Below are 21,621 nucleotides of genomic sequence, written 5' to 3' on the forward strand. Positions count from 1 at the left end.
CTGAATGACCGGAGCAGAACCCCGCACTTCCTTCCCACGCCGACGCTCGGGGATACAGCCTGGCCGGCCAGAGCCACTCTGCCTTATTAGAAGACTGTTAGTTTCGTGCATTTCTCGGGAACGGTCGATACGAGGGCCCCTCCTCCTCCCGACCCCCTTCCTCCCAGTGAAAGCTCTCTCTGCATCTGGGAGCGGTCGGGGATGGTCGGCGCGGTCCTACCCAACAAACCTCCTCTTTCTGTGAAGGGAGGGGTCAACAGGGGAAAGCAGTCGGGACACCCCCAGGGGGGCTGACATCACTACATGTGGACCCTCCCCACACCCCTCCTTTTAGCATGCTTGCACTCCTCCTTTCTCCCCCTGCGTCCTGCCTCGCCTCCTTCTCCCCCGCCTCCTCCTATCCCCCTCATCCCTTTCCGCTGTGCGGGATCCGGTGCTTCTGCTCCGGGTCTGAGTGCCTGTCCCGGCGGAGGATGGCGGGTGCGGGCGGTCGGAGGTTGGCGAGTCTTGGCGCCGCCGCGGGCGCCCTGTGCCTCCTGCTGCTCGTCGCTTCCGTGCCTCTGAGTCGCGGGCAGAGTGCGGAGGACCCCGGGGGCAGACCCGAGGAGGAGGGCGGGGAGCCCGAAACATCCTGCACCGGGGCCTTCGACCTTTACTTTGTCCTGGACAAGTGAGTCTCAATCGGGAGGCTGCGGGATGTGAGAGAAGTGTGAAGACAACGCGATGGAGGAGTGGGGATGGGTGCCAGCAAGCATGAGCACAGATGGGCATGAGGAGGAGGTGGCGGGGGGGGCAGCGAAAAAGGGCCGAAACAGAGAAAGATTCAGTCTAAGGAGGGGGGCTGGGGCAGTTTAAAAGGGAATACAGGAAGGCACAACAAGGGGCAGAGAGAGAGAAGGGTAATTAGCTAAAGGCAAAGCAAAGGGATTGAAAGGGGTACTCCAGTGGCAGAGCAATGGGAGAACTAAAGAAGGTTGAGCTACGAGGCCGAAGAGAGGGGGAACGTTAAAGAGGAATGGCATATTGGAGAGCAAAGAGGAGACCGCAAAGCTACGGAAGCGTAGCAAACGGAGAGACGGGGGAACGAAAAGTGGGGTCAGCTAAACAGAGGTTAAGCTGGCAAAGAGGGGCTACCTAGGGGAGGCGTGGGGTGGGGGTGGGGTTGGTATAGCTAAAGCTCAGGGGGCATACCACATGGAGAGCTGCGGAAGGTGGAGCGGGCTGAGATCAGGTTAGTCAAAGAGGGGAAACACACAGACTAGAGTCTGGGGGCGATAAGGGAGCACAGCAAATGGAACGCTGGGAACATGAGGACTGGGCTAGCCAAACACTGCTTAGAAATGAGGATGAACGTTATGTAAGAGGCACGACTTCGTTTAAGATGTGATACGTTTTAAAATTGCTGGGAAGCGGGATTAGATAAAGAGGGCTGTGCTGTGCAGTTAGCACATGAGGACTAACATGTGGGGTTAACTAAAAAGAGCATTGATATAACACTAGTGAAAGGGATGGGGGTAAAAGGAGCTATCGAAAGAAGGCGGGACATAGGTGAATGCTCCATTATAAAGGGTTATTAGTTTGGGGTAATAGTTGGCGCTTGCTCCACTTATAAGCCAAAACCTTTACATTAGAATACAGATAGGGAAACATTGTATATGTTATGTTATTTGACGTTTGTGTAGCGCCGACTGCCATTGTTATGGCTTCAAAGTGCTGCGTTGCGTATGAGGAGGGACACAAAGCTTGGAGGTGCTGTTTGGTTATTTGCCCACCCATTGACTGCCCATGGCTATGCCAATCCCTATGGCCATTCCCACCCAGGTTCTGTCTCTCCCCGCCCAAAACACTGTCTCATGGGAACTCTTTGAGTTCAGTTTAATCAAGCCTTACCATCAAACTTTGCACGCAAAGTATCTACCAATGTTTTTCCAAAGCAGTCTTCTTAGAGTTAGACTTAATCGGAGTTGTAAACACGGTACTGGTGTAATACAAATTTCTTACCAGGGTCTGCCTTCAGCCGCTCAATTTATAAGCACTATGTGTGTCTTCACTGAAGTCCTGTTCAAAACAAGCAATAGCAAAGGCAACGGTTTTGGCTGGATTATAAGTATTCAGCATTTGCGAGGCAGGCTATTAGATGCCCAGGTACTTGTACCATTTTCTCACCTGCTGCCACCAATGGCCAGTCAATACCACCACGCCAGGGCCCGACAAGTGCTTTTCCCAAACAGTTGGCATTATTTTAGATATGGGGCTGGCTAAAAGCAGATGGTGTTGGGTTTGATGAATGGGTGGCATATGGGATTAGCAATGCTAAACACTGATGCACGCAGTTATGTCACATGATTTGACATTGTGTTAGCGTAGGAAGTTTGACATATACACTTTCGTTTAAAGCAGGTGAGATTTGGGATTAGCTATTGGGACCTCAGACATTGAGCAGGGGCCGGCATGTGGCCAGCTATGAAGGATTCTCTTTGATTTGGTCAATGGGGGAGTTTTTTTGTATGAGGTAATATACGGCTAAAATAAGAAATTACAGATCGGAGGTATGTGCTGTTTAAGTAGCCTGAAATATTTTTTTATTTATAAAGTGCTTAGCCCTAAGTGCTGTACTAGCATTACAAGCAGCGAACACTAATTAATGCATCTGCATGAAAAAATGATCTTATACATGTGAGGAAGCGAGAAACTGGGTTTTAAGAGACGAACAAAAGACGCCCAGAGTGAGGACAGAACGAAAAGCGAAAGGCAGAGCGTTCCAAAGTTTCAGAGCAAGGTATTTTGGGTGTCTCGAGAGGCATGTGGGTTGGGGAGTAGGTGGGTCGAGTCTTATAGCCACTTGCTGAACTTCCAGAACAACCCATTAAACAATTCGCAAACCAACGCCATGTGCAATGTCCCTAGGAAAGCCTACCTCCCTGGATGAGTCCAGGATCTCTGTCGGGTGCAATCGTCACATAATCACAACACAGTACAGTGAAAAATAAAATGATGTGTAAACGGAGGATTTTTAACACAACAGTGTGAATATCTGCCTTGTTACAATTGAAACGTTATGGGTTAAAAATGTGAACAATCGGAATACAGATAAGATTATCTTGTTTTTATCTATATAATGAAATTCAAAAAGGCATCAGAACGATCTAGATGGCCCACACTCCTGTTGCAATAAAACCAGTCAAATTCTAAATGAGCCTGTGCAATGCCAAGAGATGTGGCTTTTATGTAGTCAAGGCATCCACATTTTCCAGCCACTGCCATAATGGAACGACGTGGCCAAGAGACGGCAACAGCTGGTGCCTAGTATCTCAGCTTAATACCACAATGCCTGGCAAATGCCTATACAAGAGACGCGACTATTGTCTTTGCCATTGCCTGTTTTCATTAGGAATTAAATGCAAGGATGTATGCTGAACACATCAAGGGGCTGAAGGTCACTTAGTTAAGACAGTTTTATTACATCAAAAGTTGGTTTATAGGGCTGTTCAGAAAGCAGAGCCAACACAGAGATCCCAGGGGGATGTGCTTGGAGCCAGTAGTGAGTGGGGATGGCCATGGGTGGGCAATAAGTGGGAAAATAACCAAGTCACACCTACAGGCTGTGTGTGCTGCCTCACAGCTCCCTCCTACCTGTTTTTCCCATGTCAATAGCTATGACTTACAGTCAAGGCTTACTGCACCACCCACTAGCCAAATCTAAACACGTCAATTTCATGTGTGATATGTCAAAATGTACACATGGGGGCAACAACAAGCCGCACCCACGGGGAAGAAGGGTGGGAAAGACGCGTGTCGGTAGCAGGTGGACTCTTAATATTCGGGCGATTCGCAACCCCTTGGAACTTTCTTCAGGTATTTTGGGCTGACGAGAGAGCGCTTGGAAACACCATCCAGGCGCTCACGTGGCAGTGGTCGGTTCATTGTGCCCCCCCCCCCCTGTGATTTGTGTGCAGTGCTTTAGTTCTATCTATAAGCTACACAGATATCCAGGAATGTCATTTTGTTCCTGAAGGCGCTCGGGGGGCTGACCTTGCAGCAATGGAAGCCACTATGGTGGGCTAAAGGGGGGGGGGGGGTGGCTTAGAGGAAGGCATGTGGTCTTCAAATACTTTTTGCAGGTATTAGCCGTTGAATTGTTTTCCAAAGTTGTGGAACTACTGTGAGCGGTTGGATTGCTATCTTAACCAACAGGTTATTTCGACTCCAGCGACCTCTCGCCCTGTTCGGTAGAGTGGGCACCAGTAACTCTCAACAGCGTGGCCACATCGCTCTTTGCATCGCAAATCCCGGTTTCCTGTCTCACCAAAAGTGGAACTAAGGGAACCCTCCCTGCAGCGGCCACCCCTCGCCACTCACCACGGCAGCACTGGCCTGGCGACAAGGTCAAATGGTATCTAAAGAGGGGAGTCTTGTGTCTTGTTGGTGGGTGTTACTAGACTTGACCCCCTACCGTTGTTTCCTGCCCTATATTCACGGTGACCTTTTCCTTATTTATTTATTTTTCATTTTTAAAGCAATCACAAAGCCCGCGGGCATGGAGGCGCTGTTACAGAAATAGTTTTTTTTTTTAATTTAGTTGAGTAATTGTTTTTTTTTTGTTGTTGTCTTAGTTGCGTATTCATAACGTGCTTAAATATCCAGAGGTTTCTAAGCGCGGACCCGGGGATCGAACCTGTGTTGCTTCCAAGGCGAGCACATTGCTGCTGAGCTATTTCCTGTCCTGAAAGGGCACGTGGCCATTCTCCTGTGCGTGACAAAATGGAAACCCAGCCCCGATGAGCAACAGGACCTCGGCACTTTCCAGACAGCACACATGCACATTCCACACAGTGGGATGTAATACAGTGGTGCATTTATAATTGGTTAATAGCGTGATTTTTAAATAATGTTTAAAAATAAAAATGCAATCATTATTTTCATTCAAGCCTCAGGTTTGGTACCAATCTGGATTGCTGTCACCATGCTTTAGTTGTCAAGTTTTATGACATTGCATGTGCGTGGAGAGACTTAAGGGTAGGCACAACTCTGCTTCTGTCCTGCTTTTATGTATTGCCTACTGCTATCCTGTGTACTGCACAGCCCCTACCCCCCACACGTTCCCCTTCCCCCCCCCTCACCTGCACTTGCGCAATCTGAATGTCGCCTGGTCTAGTAGGATCGTTGTCTGTCTTCCCTCTTTTTCCCCTCCCTTGCCTCTTCGCGCCTTGAAACACTTGTGTATAGGCGCGTTATGAATGCCATATCATATCATATACTGCAGGCTCAGAGCTTCATTCATCCTTGCATATAAAACATGCTGTTTATCTCTCTCATTATATTGCTGTGCGGTGATGCAGTGCGTCATGGCATTAGAAGTTCCAGTCTGCCTTCTGATATTCCTATACTGCATAGGTCTCAAACCCGTGGCTCTACAGATGTTTTGGACTACAGCCCCCCACCAGCCCAAGACAGCCTAGTCAATGGTGAAGGATTGTGGGAGTCACTGTCCGACATATCTCAGAGCCACAGCTTGCAGACCCCTTTTTTACATCAATCCACTTTAATCATTATTTTAATGCACTCCAGCAGGGAGGGGAGCAGCCATGTCAACAATTAATTATATAAAAGCCTGCTGTACCCATCATTCCATTGGGTGGGAACATCCAGTTTGCTTTTGAAACAAAGAGGCCTATTTTTTAACATATCGTTGTAATTAATGAAACAAGCATTGGCAATGCCATCCGTTTTGGCTTTTGTGTAGGCATGGGGAAATGCATTTACCAAGCACTGAAACCGGCCACAAGTGGTTGCAGCTGCAAAACGGTGCAAGTACCTGGGAATATAATACAAGTGCTTGGCAAATTCTTAATACCTATACACAGGACAAAACCGATGGCTTTTCTAATGCTTGTTTTTAAATGAATTCAGTGAAGGACATGCATAGTGCTAATGCATCGAGTGGCTGAAGGCGCAGCTGGTTAAGACATTTTTATTACACCAGTAGCGTGTATACAACTCCATTTACGTCATTACCTCTCAGAAGACTGTTTTGAAGAAAAAAACAGTTAACTCAACGAGATCCCAGGAAAATGTGTTTTTGGTGGGGACGGGCAGGAATTGGATAGGAATGGCCATAGGATTAGCATGGCCATGGGCAGTCAATAGTTGGGTAAATACCCAAACCACACAGACAAGCTTTGTGTCCATCCCTAAATACATTTCTCCCTAGATGTACTCCAATGCAATAATTTCAGGTTATAGGGAATGATAAAGTTCTGCCTATATCTGGGCCAGGAGGATAGCTTGGGAGCAACGCGTTTATCTTGGATGCAAGACAGCTCAGAGCAACACAGGTTTGAATCCTGGTCCCACACTTAGAGACTGGTCTCTGGTATTAAGGAAGTTATAAAAGATGAATTAATTAATATCCAAAAATAACAATGGGGCCGAAAATGGAATCAGAGGCCCAAACACTTCAGTGCTGGAACCCTTGTGTTGCAAAACGCGGCGCTGCTCTTGGGCTATGTTTGTGCTATAAAAAAATAAATGGCAAAACAAAAATAAATAGGGTGTATCGGCAGAATGCAAAGATGACGACTCCTGATTCATTGGCTAGGGAGATGGGGCATGCCTTGGCTTGGGCTGACTCAAGTGCTCCATGATTTGGCTAAATGTTGGCTGAGGTATGAGACGGATCAACAGCAATGAAATGCAGTATTGAGTGAAGTCAGAAGTATGAAGCTAATTCATTGTGGTTAGGCTGAGAGATTATGTGATGGAATGCTTGGACACTGTTATCCCACTCATTTATTCCCATTCGAACTGTTTTTCTACCTGCTTGCACAACCCACCTGTAACTCAATTGCAAAGATGTGCTGTGTATCTTTCTTAATGTCAAGTCTGCTTATAATGCAATGCTTTTACCCTGTAACCAAACAAGTATGTACTCTGTAACTTATGCCGTGACACCTCCGGGTTTGGGCGTATAACAAATTCTATAAATAAATAAATACATTCTGAAAATCCATTTCTCAGATGAGCAAGTTACATATTCTAGAACATGTTTGGTATTGAGGGCAGGCTTTGTATCCACTTTTCATGATCAGCACTTTGATTGATACATTGTTCCCGATTACACATACCCCTGTCACAATCGGACACTCTCCCTGTCAACTTCCTTTTACCTTTACAATTGTTTATGTGTTTATGTCTACGCCACTCACGCTTTCGCTATCCTCTCGCATCATTTCTCTCTTCAATTCCCCCAAAGACCATGGTCCGGTTTCCCCTGTCGGGACACAATACGACACTCTCCAGACAAGTCTTGTCGATGTATGGCCACTACAGTGATCACGGGGCAGTAAATAACATATATTGGAATTAACAACAGCAGTGAGATATGGTGTTGGGTAAAACATGATGACATCTTGGGTTGTCCACAACGGCAGAGGATGGACTGTTAATGGGGGAAAGCGGGGGCACAGGGTTGGAGAGGATATGATCTAGTGTGAGCCAATGTATAGGGTGTTATTTGACATTAGCTGAGATAGAGGGGCACATTAAGGAGTCCAAGATATGCAATCAGGTCGAAGGGTTTGGATATGTGGTGAGCTAAGGATGTTAACACATTGTTTAGCAAAGAGAAGCTTCTAACAATGAGAAATCATGTTAGCTGGGGCAAAAACAATGTGAGTTTGGAAAAGTGGGATAGCATATTGGCTCAGCTAAGAGTGTTTCAGATACAGGGGTAGCTATATTTGTTTAGCATATTGAGGGAGCCTAATTGAAGTTCAAGTTGGATTTAGACAAATGAGGTAATTGCTCAATCTTCACTTCTGACCATCCCACACATACACTGGATGCAGGGGTAAGGTGTGCTTTGAAGGATGTACTATAGCCACGTTCTGCTTGAATAGTTAGTGGGGGTCACTTGATGAGATGGGAGCTGGGTTTAGTTCTTAGGTTGTAGAGCAAGGTCTAGTGGAGTTGTTACGTAGGGGTTTGCTGGTTGTACTCCTTTTCAGAAGGGGCTTGCTTTTTTTTTCATCATTCATACCCGATGTTATTTTGAATCGAAATGGCACACCCTAAGAGGCAATATAGATGAAGGAGGCTGTCCCTGGGTAGGGTGCCCCTTCTATAGGCGGCGGATGTTGGGAGGAGAGGAAACCCGTTTTTGAGGAGCCAGCACAATGAGATATAAACTGAGAACAGAGACTGGGGTACAGACATAGCAAACATGAATACTATGGGCCTGGTACCTTGAACATGGTAAACATGCATATGTTATATTTGGAACATATGCCTGTGAGCTAACTCGGAGGGTTGAGTTGTGTTCAGTGGGTGGTGGGGGAGGAGGGGGGATTGGGAGATTCCCCTTCACTGGCTAATAAGTGGAGCTTAAGTCTAGTCCTCAACAGGTCTTCTAATGGGCTGGTTTGGTGTCTACGGAAGGTCAGTCCAGCGAAGGGGAGAAACTTTGAGGGAAGAAGTGGAAGTGGGTGCATGGGACCTGGGGCCGATATGATGAGGAGAGAGGAGGGCCACAGAGATCAAGGTGAGCATACGGAGAGATGCAGTCCACAAGCTAGAGGTAGCCCCGACAAAGGATATGTTTGTCGAGGAGGAGTTGGAATTCAGGCAGTCATTTTGCAAGGAGATCTGTCCAGCATGATGATGGTGGGAAGAGGTGCGGGAGGATCTAGGTGGTTTGCCGAAGGTACATGTTGCAAAGATGAGAACTTCAGGGGAGAGAAAGAGTAGAGGGGAAAAGAGAAGCAGGTGCGATCAAGAATCAAGGGGCCTGTGAGGTGGTTGAAGATTTTACTCATCTTGAGATGATTAATCCTGGTGGCAATGCAGTGAACACATGAACTGCTGGATATTGGCTCACTGTCAGTGGATGCTGAGGTTTCAAGTTTTGGGTGATGGAGTACAAGGTTGGGAGAGTGGGCTTAGCTTTTGAGTAAAGGAGGAAGAGGACCTCAGAGGAGTTTAGCATGGGGTAGAGCCGTCCCGTGACGGAGGACCGTGAGGCAGATGGTAATGGTTCAGAGGTTCCTGGTGTCGAAGAGTAAGAGGTAAACGTCTTGTGTTCCAATGGCAAAACAATGGCAGTGAAAGAGAAGGGGCGGGCCGAGTGTTCCCATTGTGGTGCTCGATTGCCCTTCTGTGTGGGACCAGACTGATGGGGTTTGAAAAGAGGGAAAATGATGAGTTCACTAAGGCAGACAAGGTTTCCTATTGGCTATATTGTTGGTGGGAAGGAGTTTCCTCATCAAGGTGTGAGATATTGCGTTAGATGCGGTTTGCCATCGTGTAAGCCGAGTTTGCCTAACGTTTTGACGAGTACAAGGAACCGGAAATGGGAGAATCTGCTAGGGTGATGTGGCATGTTCAGTCAGCTATGGGGGAACTATGGTCAGGGGTGGGCATGTGTTAGTGTTTCTGTGTTTTCTGTGTTTTGTTCTTAGATGAGATATGGCAGCATGCATTTGAGATCTCTGGTACATAGTGCTTTAGGGGAGCTAAAGTGTTAGCTTAGTGAACCGAAAGTGTTGCATGGCGGGTACGGAAATAGGATTGACCTCTGAAATGGCTAAAGTAGGGTTAAGACAAGTCGCTTGGAAAGGGGATGACATCTGGTTCAGGCAGTAAGATAAGAGGCTGGGTAATGGATGCTTCCTTATGCAAATGTATTTTTTTTTTTTGCATCTCCAAAGAAAAACTGTAGATGGATTAGGAAAGAATTGTGCATGCGATTAGTGTCTGGCAGTTGAAAACATGAATCACTATGGAGATATGAAGGAGTTAAGAACCCACGTTGATGAAAGGGAGACACGCATGATGGCCTAGTGGCTTGATACCCCGGTATTACTCAAATGGACCTTTTACAATTGACCTAATTATAGTGGTCCTAATTGACCTTCTGCACAATTGAACTTTATATTATTTTAATTATTTTATATATGTATTTGGTTAGTTTTGCATTCTGAATAATATAAGGGGATTGGGTGGGGGTTGCAGGGGTTTTTGGGGGGTTTCCCCCACATATATGTCCTAATTGACCTTTTTAAATTAGGTCAATTCTCTCAAGGTCAATTGTGAAAAGGTCAATTACTATACATCCCGATACCCAGTATGGAGAGGAAAAGGAACAGGGGGTGGGGAAAAAGGTCAACCACTTGCGAGGTGTCTTGCAGTTGTTGACAGATTTTGAGAGGGAGTGAAGGCAGTGGTCAAAGTCTAGGAAAAGAGGTAGTGGAACTCTGTTCCCTGCTGGCCTGCCCTGCCCCCTCCCACAAACCAATGTGCCTGCTGTTTAAGGGAATGGTTAGTGCAGTGCATTGAAGTAGACATTTGAACTGCTTCCTACACCTTTGTTTGAAAATTAAACCCTTCCAGAACGGTTTATTTTTCAAATAAAAGTATACTTACATTAAACAAAAAGTAGAGGAGGGAATGCGGTTGCTGCCCGTGCTAGGATGCCACTCATCTGATGGCCTCCGAGATCTAGAAGGGTTTGCAAGAGTTGTGGATTAAATGGCACAACAGAGACTAGTACAGGGATTGGATTGATCGAGAGGTAAACTAAGCAAAGGTTGAAATGTAGGCAACCAGCATCGGCTTGCATATGGTGTTCACCAACTAGCTCAAAATACATGATTAAGAGTGGTTTAGCGTGAGATATCAGGTAGGTCAGAGGTGAAAATGTGAGCTCTCTAGCGGAGAACTAATACTATCAGTTTTCTGTGTAGCGCTTTGAGTCAGAGGCCCCCACGCTTCTCAGAGATGAGATGGTAGCCTTTAATATTACCTGATTCATTGATGCTGAGTTCCACAACCTTGGAAGATAGGTGGGGCCGAGAAGCTAATTTACAAAGGGCTGGTTTGCCCATGCCAGACAAGCGTTTAACTCATGCGCCATCCACCCGTACAGATTAAGATATGGGTTTAGCGATCATGTGGTTGACTTCCCAGGGTTTGTTCCAATGTCTTACGGAGCAAGGCCAACTAAATTGCCAGAGCTATGTTAGGTAAGGATATATGAGATATGGATGGGTTGACATGGCCATATGTTTAGAGCTAGAAGGCTAAAGCATGAGACATGTAGCTGGGCTGAAATATGGAGGTGGGTAGCTTGGGTGAGATTTAGATTAAGACTGATTAATTGCGTTTGTGGTTTTGATAAAATAAATATTGAATTTGCTTTTAATGTGTTTTTGTAGTGTGTCATACACATTACCTCGTACCACACTCTCATACATTCTTTCTAAAAATAATGACATAAGAAAATGAAAAAATGGAAAAAAGTATTGCGGGGTGAGTACATGGGGCCAGTCAAGCAGGCAAGGTATTAGATATTCCAAGATGGTTGAGATATAGCTAAATTAGCAGGGCAGGTCTGAGAGCGGGATAATTAAAGCGGAGGGTGGGATGTGCGGGCCTGGAATAGTGGTTTGCTGCTTGCGGATTGAAATATAAGGGTGGGATTTGATATACAGGCAAGTTTAGGATTTAAGGTTGCAGGCTGATAAAGGTGAGGTAATGGTGGGACTTACAATACTGGTGAGCTAAGGGTGGGCGCTGAGATGTAAACTACTCTGATGTAGCACCCTGCCTGATGACATTTTTTTAGGCCTGGCTAAGGGCAGTTCTGTAAGAAAAGAGCAGTGAGGTTTGTTACTGAGGCAGCGGTAGAAGCCATTACAAAAACCTGTGATGTTGATGTCAGCAGGTCAGAAGTACCGGGTCTTGCGTGCCAATATCTTTGCATGAGTTTGGCAGAAACTCTTGGGGTTATGCTATCTGATGAGGAGAGGACAAGTTATTATTATTTAAGAAAGATACATTTTATTAGCACTGGGGCGGTGGGTGCAGCCAATGGGGATACACAACCTATGATCTCAGCCCGCGTTCCACGGAACCCGCCATCTGCTCCCATGCCCGCTGCACCATCTTCCTTCCCCCTCCTTCACTCTTTTTTCACCCCTATTTTCCAACCCCTCTCCCTGCCCACTTCCCCGAGTGTTGCAGTGGGAGCACACCCACCGCCGCCTCGCTGCCTCAACGCCTCTCGCTCTTCCTAGCCACCATGGTAATGGAAGAGGGTCTCCATCTTAGCAAAGGATTGTCATTCATTGAACGGGACGTGCAACGACCCATTCATGGAATGAAAATCCTTTTTTTTTCTTTTAACACCCCAGGTAACCAAAGCGGCTAACGTAGAGTGTTAATGGCATTGTCACCCCATTCCAAGGGCCGGAACATCCCAGTGCCCTCCTTATGCTTCCTCTGGACTATAACTTTGGATGCCAGGCCGTTACCCCCATTTCCAGCCCTTGGAATGGGGTGATGATGCTGTAGTATATTGATATTGCCCATAGGACATACTGTTAAGAGATGTGAGCAAGGAAGCACATTGATTCATGTTTGAAGAATTGGGGGCTGAGATGAAGGTGAGTTAAGGAGATGGACTATAGGTGATTGAACTCTAAGGGAGCTTAGGTAAATGACTATGGATAAAATCTTAGAAATTGGTGAGGAAGAGTGAAGGCAGAAATAGAAGGGAGTTTGAGGTAGAGGGGATCAGGAGTCTAGAACTGGGTGGGCGACACTAAGTGTTGAAGTAAACGATATAGGTAAGTTACCGGAGGTGGACACATGGATGTGAGGATGATCAAGACTGTGATATAGGTGATCAAAGGGTCAGGTAAGAGTGAGGGAAAGGGAAAGAGAGACAGACAGCCTACAGATGAGGCATTCGAACGAAGAGAAGGATTAAATGAGAATGATGATGGACGGAACCCACTCGGGAAAGATCAGGGCCACTGTGCCCCCAGGCCGGGATGCTCTGGGATTGGAAAGGATCTTGTAACCCTCAGGGAGAAAGGTGTCAAAAGTAGTGACAGAGCTGGCCTTGAACCACGTCTCGGTAAGAGCAAGGACATCAAGTTCTTCAAGGAAGAGACAGATGTTAGAGGAGTGTTTGACTGCAGAGTGAGAATTCAGGGTAGCTAAGGGAAGCTGGTTGCCCCCTTTTAATGTTTTTCGAGGGGGGGGTAAAAGGGAAGGGGACCACCACTGGATGGGTAGAAGAAGGGGGAGATGGAAGACAGTGGGGAGGACGAATCTATGGTCCCTGCTTGTTTGTTAATCTATTCTAGTCTTTTTGCTTTCAATAAATAATGTTATGTTGATTAAAGTTAATGATTTGATAAGGCATTTATAACGCACCTGTACACAAGTGTTTCAAGGTGCGACGAGGCAAGGGAGGGGAACACACGAGGATGGACAACGATCCAACTCGACCAGGTGGCATTCAGATCGCTCATGTGCGTGGGAACGGAGGAAAGGAAAGTGCAGTAGATGGGAATAGATAATAACAATAAGTAAAATAATGGCCAGCATGTGGCAAGTGCATGGGTAAGTGCGGACATCAGTTATCGAAGCCTGGTGGGGGGAGTGTAGGGATACACAACAGTCCCCAAGTGCAGGGGTTGCCAGGTGGCAGTGCAGGTGTGTGACGCTGGCGGGGGAGGAGGGACCTGTTTCCGGAATCAGAGGGTGTCCAGGTAGCCAGTGCAGTACCGTTTTTAGCTAGGAGGTCAGCAGAGGAGAGGAGGAGAGAAAGCAGAAGCAAAGAGAAAGGTTTTGAGGTGTTTCCGGAACCAGAGATGGTTCTCCTCAAGTTTAAGGGAGGCAGCGAGGCTGTCCCAGAGGGAGGCACCTGCCGAGAAAAGAGATCTACCACCAACTCGTTGTTTGGAGAAGCGACCTACCCTGAGGGAGTTGGAGGCAGATGAGCGAAGAGCTCGAGAAGGAAGATATTTAGGAAGACCGAGTTGAAGGTATTGAGGCCCCAGACCTCAAAAGGCCTTGTGGACGATATGAGAAACTAAACACAAGAACATATTTAAAACAGTGTTATTTAAAAGTCTGTTTTTCAATTTCCGAACATGTTTAATTCAACTAACTATTCGACTTTGGCTGAACACTAAACATGCTATTCGGTGCACTTCTAGTAAACTTCGAAGGACCCACAACTTGGCACACAGGATGTCACATGTGTTACTCTTAGCAATTGTCGTCAAATGCAACATATTCGACATTTTTACAATGAGGATCTGTTTCTTTTGACAGTACAGATTTATTTTATTAGTGTGTATAGTTTCGTAAGACTGTGTAGCCAGATGTTGCTGGTGTGTGTGTTGGTAGTCTCATTAGAGATGGCAAAAACATAATGACCATGGAAGCTCAACCCCGCTTACTCTTCGGTATCAGTTCGGGTAATACAAAATACAAGGGGAGTATGGGGAGAGGGCTCTGGCGGGATATCCCTACCGCCCCCCGCATATAACTGCAAGGACATGTGTGTGGAGGGAAATCAGTATTTTCGTATTCAGCATTTTTTTTTCAAAATGATCACACCGATCCTACTCTTCTAAGCACTCAAGAAGTATAAGAAGCAACAAGCACTTCACAGCAGAGCTGCTGGAAAAACAGAATACATCTCAACGGAGTTGTTTTTATTTTAAAGGGGCAGCACAAGAACGTTTCAGCAGTGCCTCTTTATAGCAGTAGAGTACTGAAGTCTCAATGAGAAACAGACGACTGGTTCGTCATGTACTCTGCACACTTATTGGCTGGGAAGAGCACTCTTATCGTGTCATATAGCACTCTTACTTCTACCATGATTAACGCTACCTCTGCCCTATGCACCTTTCCAACGTATTCCGTAAGGGGGTGGCCATTTTGGATGCCGACTACTCTTACCCTGAATAAAATGCATTCAGTCATTCATAAGAAACGGTCCCAGACCACTGAGCAAATAGATGTAAGGAAATGCAACACGTTAACATTCCCCGACGGAAGACACACACACTATGTGAGTAGGATTGCAGACAGATAGGAGAGTGCACGCCGAGAGGCCCACTAAAGCAGCACGAGATGACTGGAGGCAGTGCCAGCTTTCCTCGCAAGCAAACGAAGCCCAGTGAAGGCAGCAGCATAGCCCGCGCACAAAATGTAGAAATAAACATGTACCTCCTTTGTTACCCGTCCATAAGAAATGCGTCCAGATGCCTGAGGGCCAGGTGCGCAATACAAATAAAATACAAACAAATGGCAGTAATGGTGCGCAACGTACGCGTACGCGCACACGCGCGTGCAACGCAAGTAACCCCTGAAAATGCAGTGCACACTTGCCTCACAAACCGTGAAAGCTACAACACCGGGCGAAGCACGGGCGAAGCATTGCACACTCTCCTCACATATAGCACAGAGAGGATAGTCTGAAACGGTGCAAGTTTGACACTCAGAGTGGTGGGGCACGGTGCAACCTGCCCAGGCACACCTTGGTGCTGCAGAGCCTGTTGTTCACAGGGCAGCTGTAGTTTTGCTGATTGGCCTCTTCTCTGCTCATGGCTCATTTATAATGGGTACTGTGGCACTCTCCCACCTGCTATTATGAACCAGCGAGCACCCCTTCTGTAAGCTTTCCACAGAGGTACATCACACACAACAACGTGTCCAGGCCAGGCCTCCATCAGGTGGCGTATAATTAGGGTGTAGGCAGCCCTGGTACACGCTTATTTTAAACCACAGTTCTACGCAAGCCAGATTCCACAGGCTACACTCCTGTTGGGGGTGGGTCGGGACCCCTCAGCGCCTTCCGTAAGTCCCCAAACCCCGAAGGACTCAGACAGAGACGTCCTCTCGGTTCGGGCTTCCCGGTCGCTCTGACGCAGTCGGGAACGCCCAGTTTATTTATGTTGCACGCGGTAGCGTGCAACGCCACGCCGCCGCGTGCGCGCCCAGTCATCCGGCAGCGCCACAACGCCTGCACAATTCACTTGCATACAAAACGGGCACAGCACCATCAGAAGCAGCTCAAGCTCCACTCAAACACAAGGTGAAGCACAAGCTGCAGCAGAGTAAGATGTCTCTGCTATGCCGCTCACGTGTTATTAGCAATGCCAAGAAGTTTAGCTACCGTCCTGAAGAGAGCTAACAGTACGCTCTCAATATGAGGTTCCCACCCACCACCTGTAACACTGTTCCCGCTGAATCTTAATGACACACCCTCCCCCTTCCCATATCGCCTGCTCTTACATGGGTCTTATCCTCTCCTCTACTGTACTTACTACCTCTGTTTGTGCTTATTCTTTATACTCCTCTGATCATGTCCTTCTCTCATTCTTCTTCTCACCCTTTCCCCTTCGATTTATATTACAATGTTTGTATTGGCATTTATAAAATAAACATCCAGCAATAATCCACAGTGTAAAAAGTGCAGTGTCATTCCCTGCGCTTCTATTACCTAACAGCAAATAAACAACTTGAAGATGATCAAGCAGCCTCCTCTACTCATGTTACCTTTGTCCTTCTTTCTCACCAGCTCTCCCCCTTTTTTTGCCTTCCTGCAATCCGCTGCAGTCTTTGGCTTTCCTCCTTTCGTCTTTCTCTCAGGGCTTCTCTTCCAAAGGCTGAATGCTGTTGAAAGAAAAGCCACGGCTCCTCTGATCTTGCACATCGTTCTGCCCTTCATTAATTGGACAATTCCTCACTCCTCATTGCTAAAAAGAGCTTTTTTCTCTTTTCACCACTGCCGCATGTTCCAACTCATCAATAGAGTGCTTTTGCCCTGTCCTCTTTAGCCTTCCAATTAGTCCCAGCTTTCCTAAGTGGACTTTGCTCCTCTACTTCACCTCTATGTTCTCTTCTTTCAGTCTTCAATTACTCACTCTACTCATACTCCCATCCCGCGCCCACCTCTATCTTCCTCTCAGTCAACTTCATTGTCACTTTCTTCCTTCGTCCTGACTCTTATACTGCATCCTTTCCATATTGTGTACATCCCATGGCTTCTCCTCTAGATCCCATTCCTTCATCTCTAATTCCATCAACGTATCCTAACAATATTCCTTATCTCGCATCCCTTCTTAATATCATCATGGCTACTTCTTCTTTTCCTTCAACTTAAACATGCTACTATTATTCGTATCCTGGAAAATACTTTTGCTCCCCCTCTCAACCCCTTTCAAATTCTGTCCCATTACCGTCCCCCTTTTTGTTCTAAACTCCTCAAGCGAGTAGTGTACTCTCAAGTTTCAACTTTTCCCAAGTCTCACTCATTAATGAGTCTTGCTTTCTTCCCTTTCATTCGACGGAAACTGCCTAGGTCCATGTCTCTAACTCTTCTATCTGCTTCTCGCGACACGCTTTCCTCTACTCTTAGTCCTCTGGATTTTTCCGCAGCATTTGGCACAGTTGTCCACCCCGCTGCACTTTCCTGCCTGACCTCACTGGGTTTCTCCAGCATTGCACTTATTGGTTCCAATCATATCTCTTGAGTAGGCCCTTCCCCAGTGTTCTGCATTACATCCCTTACTCCTTTCCAGCTATACTACTCCACTCTATACACTCATTTATCCATTCAATCTTTCATCTCACTTCATTGCTGACAATTCAGATTTGTCTTACCTTTTCCTCTCTGGACTCTTTATTCTACTGTTATCACTGTCTATATTGCATCCAACCATTGATGTATTTTTGCTTTCTGCACCATAACCACTCAAAAAAGAAAATGATATTTCCCTCTGCCTCTTTTCACTCCCTTACTCCTCCACTGTAAGGTTTCTTCTTTCCTCTTGCCTTCACTCTTTTCCATCCAGGTCATGTAACTTTGGGATCACCTTTAACCCTTCTCTATCGTTTTCTCACCATATTTCTACAACTGCTCCTTTCTGCTCCTTCCATCTTTCCACAATTCGGTATATTCATCTCTTTGTGTTATTCTAAGCCACCAAACTCCTCGGTTTATTTTTTCCCTCATGTGAGCTATTGTCCTGCCCTTCTATTTGGTCTTTCTTCATCCCAACAACTGACCAACCTTGACTCTGTTTTTAATTCTGCTATTTGCACCCTATTATCTCCTCTGCTCTTCAGTCTCCCATGCTCTTATGTGATTGGCATTCTTCCTTGATCGCGGGTGGATGGCTCAGGGGCAACCTGCTCGCCTTGGAAGCAAGACGACATGGAGCAACACATGTTCGATCCACGGGTCCGCACATAGAAACCTCTGAGTATTCAGCACATTTTAAATTACCAATTACAATTATAATTTAGGTTCCCACCTTTTTTTCCAATGCTATGTTTTAAAGCATCCACGGTTGTGTCCCTCCTTATCTTTCTGCTTAGGTTTCTATCTATATCCCATCACATCCATCCCTTCTCAACATATTGCCCTGCTCTCTGCGCTCCTTCTCGTTTTTAATCCTTTTTCCTTCTAGCATAGAAACACTGGAATTCTTTACCTTACACATTCGTTCCTTCCCATCACGCCGTATTTTCTGCACTTGATTTATAGCCTTCCTTCTATGATCCCACTATGGCTATAATAAGATATGATAAGGCATTTATAACGCGCCCATACACAAGTGTTTAAGGGCGCGCTGAGGCAAAGAGGGGGAACAGGAGGAAGAAAGACAGCGATCCTACTCGGCCAGGTGCTATTCAGCTCGCGCACGTGCATGGGAAGGGAGAAAGTGAGAGGGGATGGGTGAGGGGACAGTGCAGTGCATGGGATAATAGAATAAATAACCAATAAGTGAAGTAGGGCCAGTAGGTGGCAAGTGCAAGTGTAAGTGCAGACATCCAGTGTCAAGTTCTAGTAGTGGTACTGCAGGGATACAGACACAGTCCCCAAGTGCTAGGGTAGACAGGAAGGCAGTGCAGGTGTGTGTGACTGGCGGGGGAGGGACATGGGCCCGAGAACAGAGGGTGGACAGGTAACCAGTGCAGATTCAGTTTCAGCCAGGAAGTCAGCAGGGGAGAGGAGGAGAAAAAGCAGAAGAAAAGAGAAGTGTTTTGAGGTGCTTCCGGAACCAGAGATGGTTCTCCTCAAGTTTCCTGGAGGGAGGGAGGCTGTTCCAGAGCCAACAAAAGAGATCTACCACCAACTCGTTGCTTGGAGAAGCGACTGACCCTGAGGGAGTTTGAGGTGGATGAGCGAAGAGCTCGAGAAGGAAGATATTTAGGAAGAGAGAGTTGAACATATTGATTGGTTGTACATACAAAAGAGCAATTAAAAGAAAATACACAGAAAAAAATAGATGCAAATTGCTACAATGAAGAATGTGGCCCACACTGGTAATTGTACTGCTGATTTGCCAGTGTTTTTCATATTGGTTAAGCAGACTCATGCCACTCGCCCCACTTTTAAGTTGATTGTGAAACCCTAGTTGTCCATGGCTTTATTATGAACAGACCAGTGACAATCAGGGGTTTGTCCATGATTTTGTAACTATTTAAAATTAACCACCACAGATGGTTTCCAGCTTGAGGGGGCACATCACAGACACCATTGTCTGTTGGTGTACATGTTATGATGGACATATATGGCTATCAATGAGCCTTCAGATATTGGATAATAGAGCACATGCAATGACTAACCATGATCCTATGAAGTCTATGGTACCACAGACCTACACGGTGGTCCCCCGTCCTGAAGAATTTGAATAGCCTTGAAAATGTATGTGTGAATGGTCTGGCATGTGTGATTACCCCCTATTAATGTTACCTGTGGAATTTCAATAATTTGTGGCTTACATTTTAAACCATGTATAGCCATGGATGACCATGGTTAGAACTCGTCACCCCCAGAACACCACAGTTCCAAGAAGTATACCTGGTAGAAACAACCACCGCTTGCCTTCTCCCTAATACCAGAGTTTTCCATCCAGACAAACTTCCGCTGGGAAAGCAAACGTCATGAAAAAACATGAACAAGAGATGCAGGTGCACACCTTTTGAAGGACCTTACCAATATATGGATGACTTTATGAATCGCATAATGACATGATTAATAAAGATGTATATGTCCACTCTAAACTATTTTAGACATGTATTTATTTATGTTAGAATGAAACCAACTCTATAATTGCGCAAAGCATTGTGGGTATGCACATAGGCTCAGCTCTAGAGTACAGAACATGCAGTTACCTTCTAGTCGATGTTCTTGACCTGCCCATTGCATAAGCGGTAAAGCACCTTTTTAAACACCATTTTGTAATTATTCAGGGGATTTTAACTGTTGGTGATTTTGGGGCATGGAACAAGATATATTTTCTTACCCTGCATCCATGCTCCACTTTCAAAAATGTCAGATTTTACATTTTCATGTTGGCGTAAAACCAATTGTTTTCTATATTTAGCACCTGCTTAAAGCAGGTTCATTTCATAAGAATCCATTGTAAATGCCTCCCACATTCGTCATTTCTGGGAGGATGTTACACTTGTTTCCAAAAAGAAATGTAAACAAAGTGTAGAGGCGATTATTGCTTCATTAACACCGTGTTTTCCACGACATCTTTGAAACAATAAAACAATGCACATAGGGGAGTCATTTGCATAGAATCACAAACATAGACTATCCCTTCTGTGCAATTTGCACTTTCAATAAAATGAGGTCCTAATCCTGCATGTGTGCGGATTGGAAAAATCAGTTTTCAGAGCACTGCACTGGCACTTATGTATGTGCATTCATAATGTAGTATATATTGACATCTAGCAAGTATGTGAAAATGCAGGCTTTTGGGATTTTTATTAAATTAATACAACAATGCGTTTAATTCCATCTCTGATAGGGAAATCTGCTAATGTGATTCCCCTTTCATAAGCTCAGTGCCAAAAGCATAGTGTGTGCATGTGCCTAGCTGCATCAGTATCCTGATTTGCAGCACCTGCTCTTCCAGGGGCACAGAGCAGGTTCACTGCCCGCTACAGACCTCTCAATTTTCACGTTATCACTTTGTCCCTTTTAAGCCCCTCTTCCCTGCTCTCACCCTCCAAATATGTTCTGCACCATGTAAAGCAATGATCGTGCAACAGCAAGTTTCCACTCATCGCCTTGCACAAAATGCTCTTGATTTGAAGTGGTCGTTTTTGGGTCAGAGTAAGCACTTTGCAGGATATGAACACCACAGGCACTCTTCATCGTTATGATTATTATGGTTGGCAAGCAAAGACCCATTTCAAACCTCACTCGTAAGTTGCTTAGGCGCTGTGTACAATGGCTATGAATAAGAATCGGAGGGCCGGGGGGGGGGGGGGGGAGGGATTGCACTAGTACTGGATGTCTTAAGGCTTTTATGTGCATGCTGCTTGACGCAACATTCAGGCACGCCTTCTCATTATTTCATGGTATTGAAGGTCTGGAAAACGGTCAACTAAATGGCTAGTCCTCCCATCCATTGGTTTTGTTTAGATACCTATCTCTAAAGTCGGAGTGTGGCTGGAGTGTGTTGCCGTGACTGCCAGAATCCTATTGCAGTTTTATTTCTGCTTCCATTGTGTGAGGAAGAGCGAGGACGCCCTTCATAACTAGCTTGCTACACGGAGCGTAGCACGCTGTGCTCCCTTGCACCCTTGCGCTCGGGAGTAGAACGTTCTGCCCCCATCACAGTGCACCCTAGTCAGACCATGGAATTGGAGTCAGTGCTGAACGCCCCTTCTACTGGACTGCAATGTAGTCATAGCCAAGCTCGCTTATTTCCTAGCTCAATCGCGCTGGAGCCAATGTTACAACCAATGGAAGAACTGATGACCCTGGCCCCAGACAAAGACCCATCTACTTCC

At 46.0% G+C, this 21,621-nt stretch overlaps 1 protein-coding gene across 1 annotated transcript in view; it reads left to right on the forward strand.

Moving 5' to 3' along the window:
* The first annotated feature begins 218 nt into the window (after window positions 1-218).
* ANTXRL (ANTXR like) overlaps window positions 219-21,621 on the forward strand; it is a 359,532-nt gene continuing 338,129 nt past the window's right edge. Inside the window, exon 1 of the mRNA XM_069611191.1 lies at window positions 219-670. Coding sequence (XP_069467292.1) covers window positions 336-670 — 335 coding nt within the window. The 5' untranslated portion in view covers window positions 219-335. The remainder of the gene's footprint in view (window positions 671-21,621) is intronic.

Source organism: Ambystoma mexicanum, chromosome 8, assembly GCF_040938575.1.
Source record: "Ambystoma mexicanum isolate Mex_15411 chromosome 8, UKY_AmexF1_1, whole genome shotgun sequence".
Taxonomy (NCBI): Eukaryota; Metazoa; Chordata; class Amphibia; order Caudata; family Ambystomatidae; genus Ambystoma; species Ambystoma mexicanum.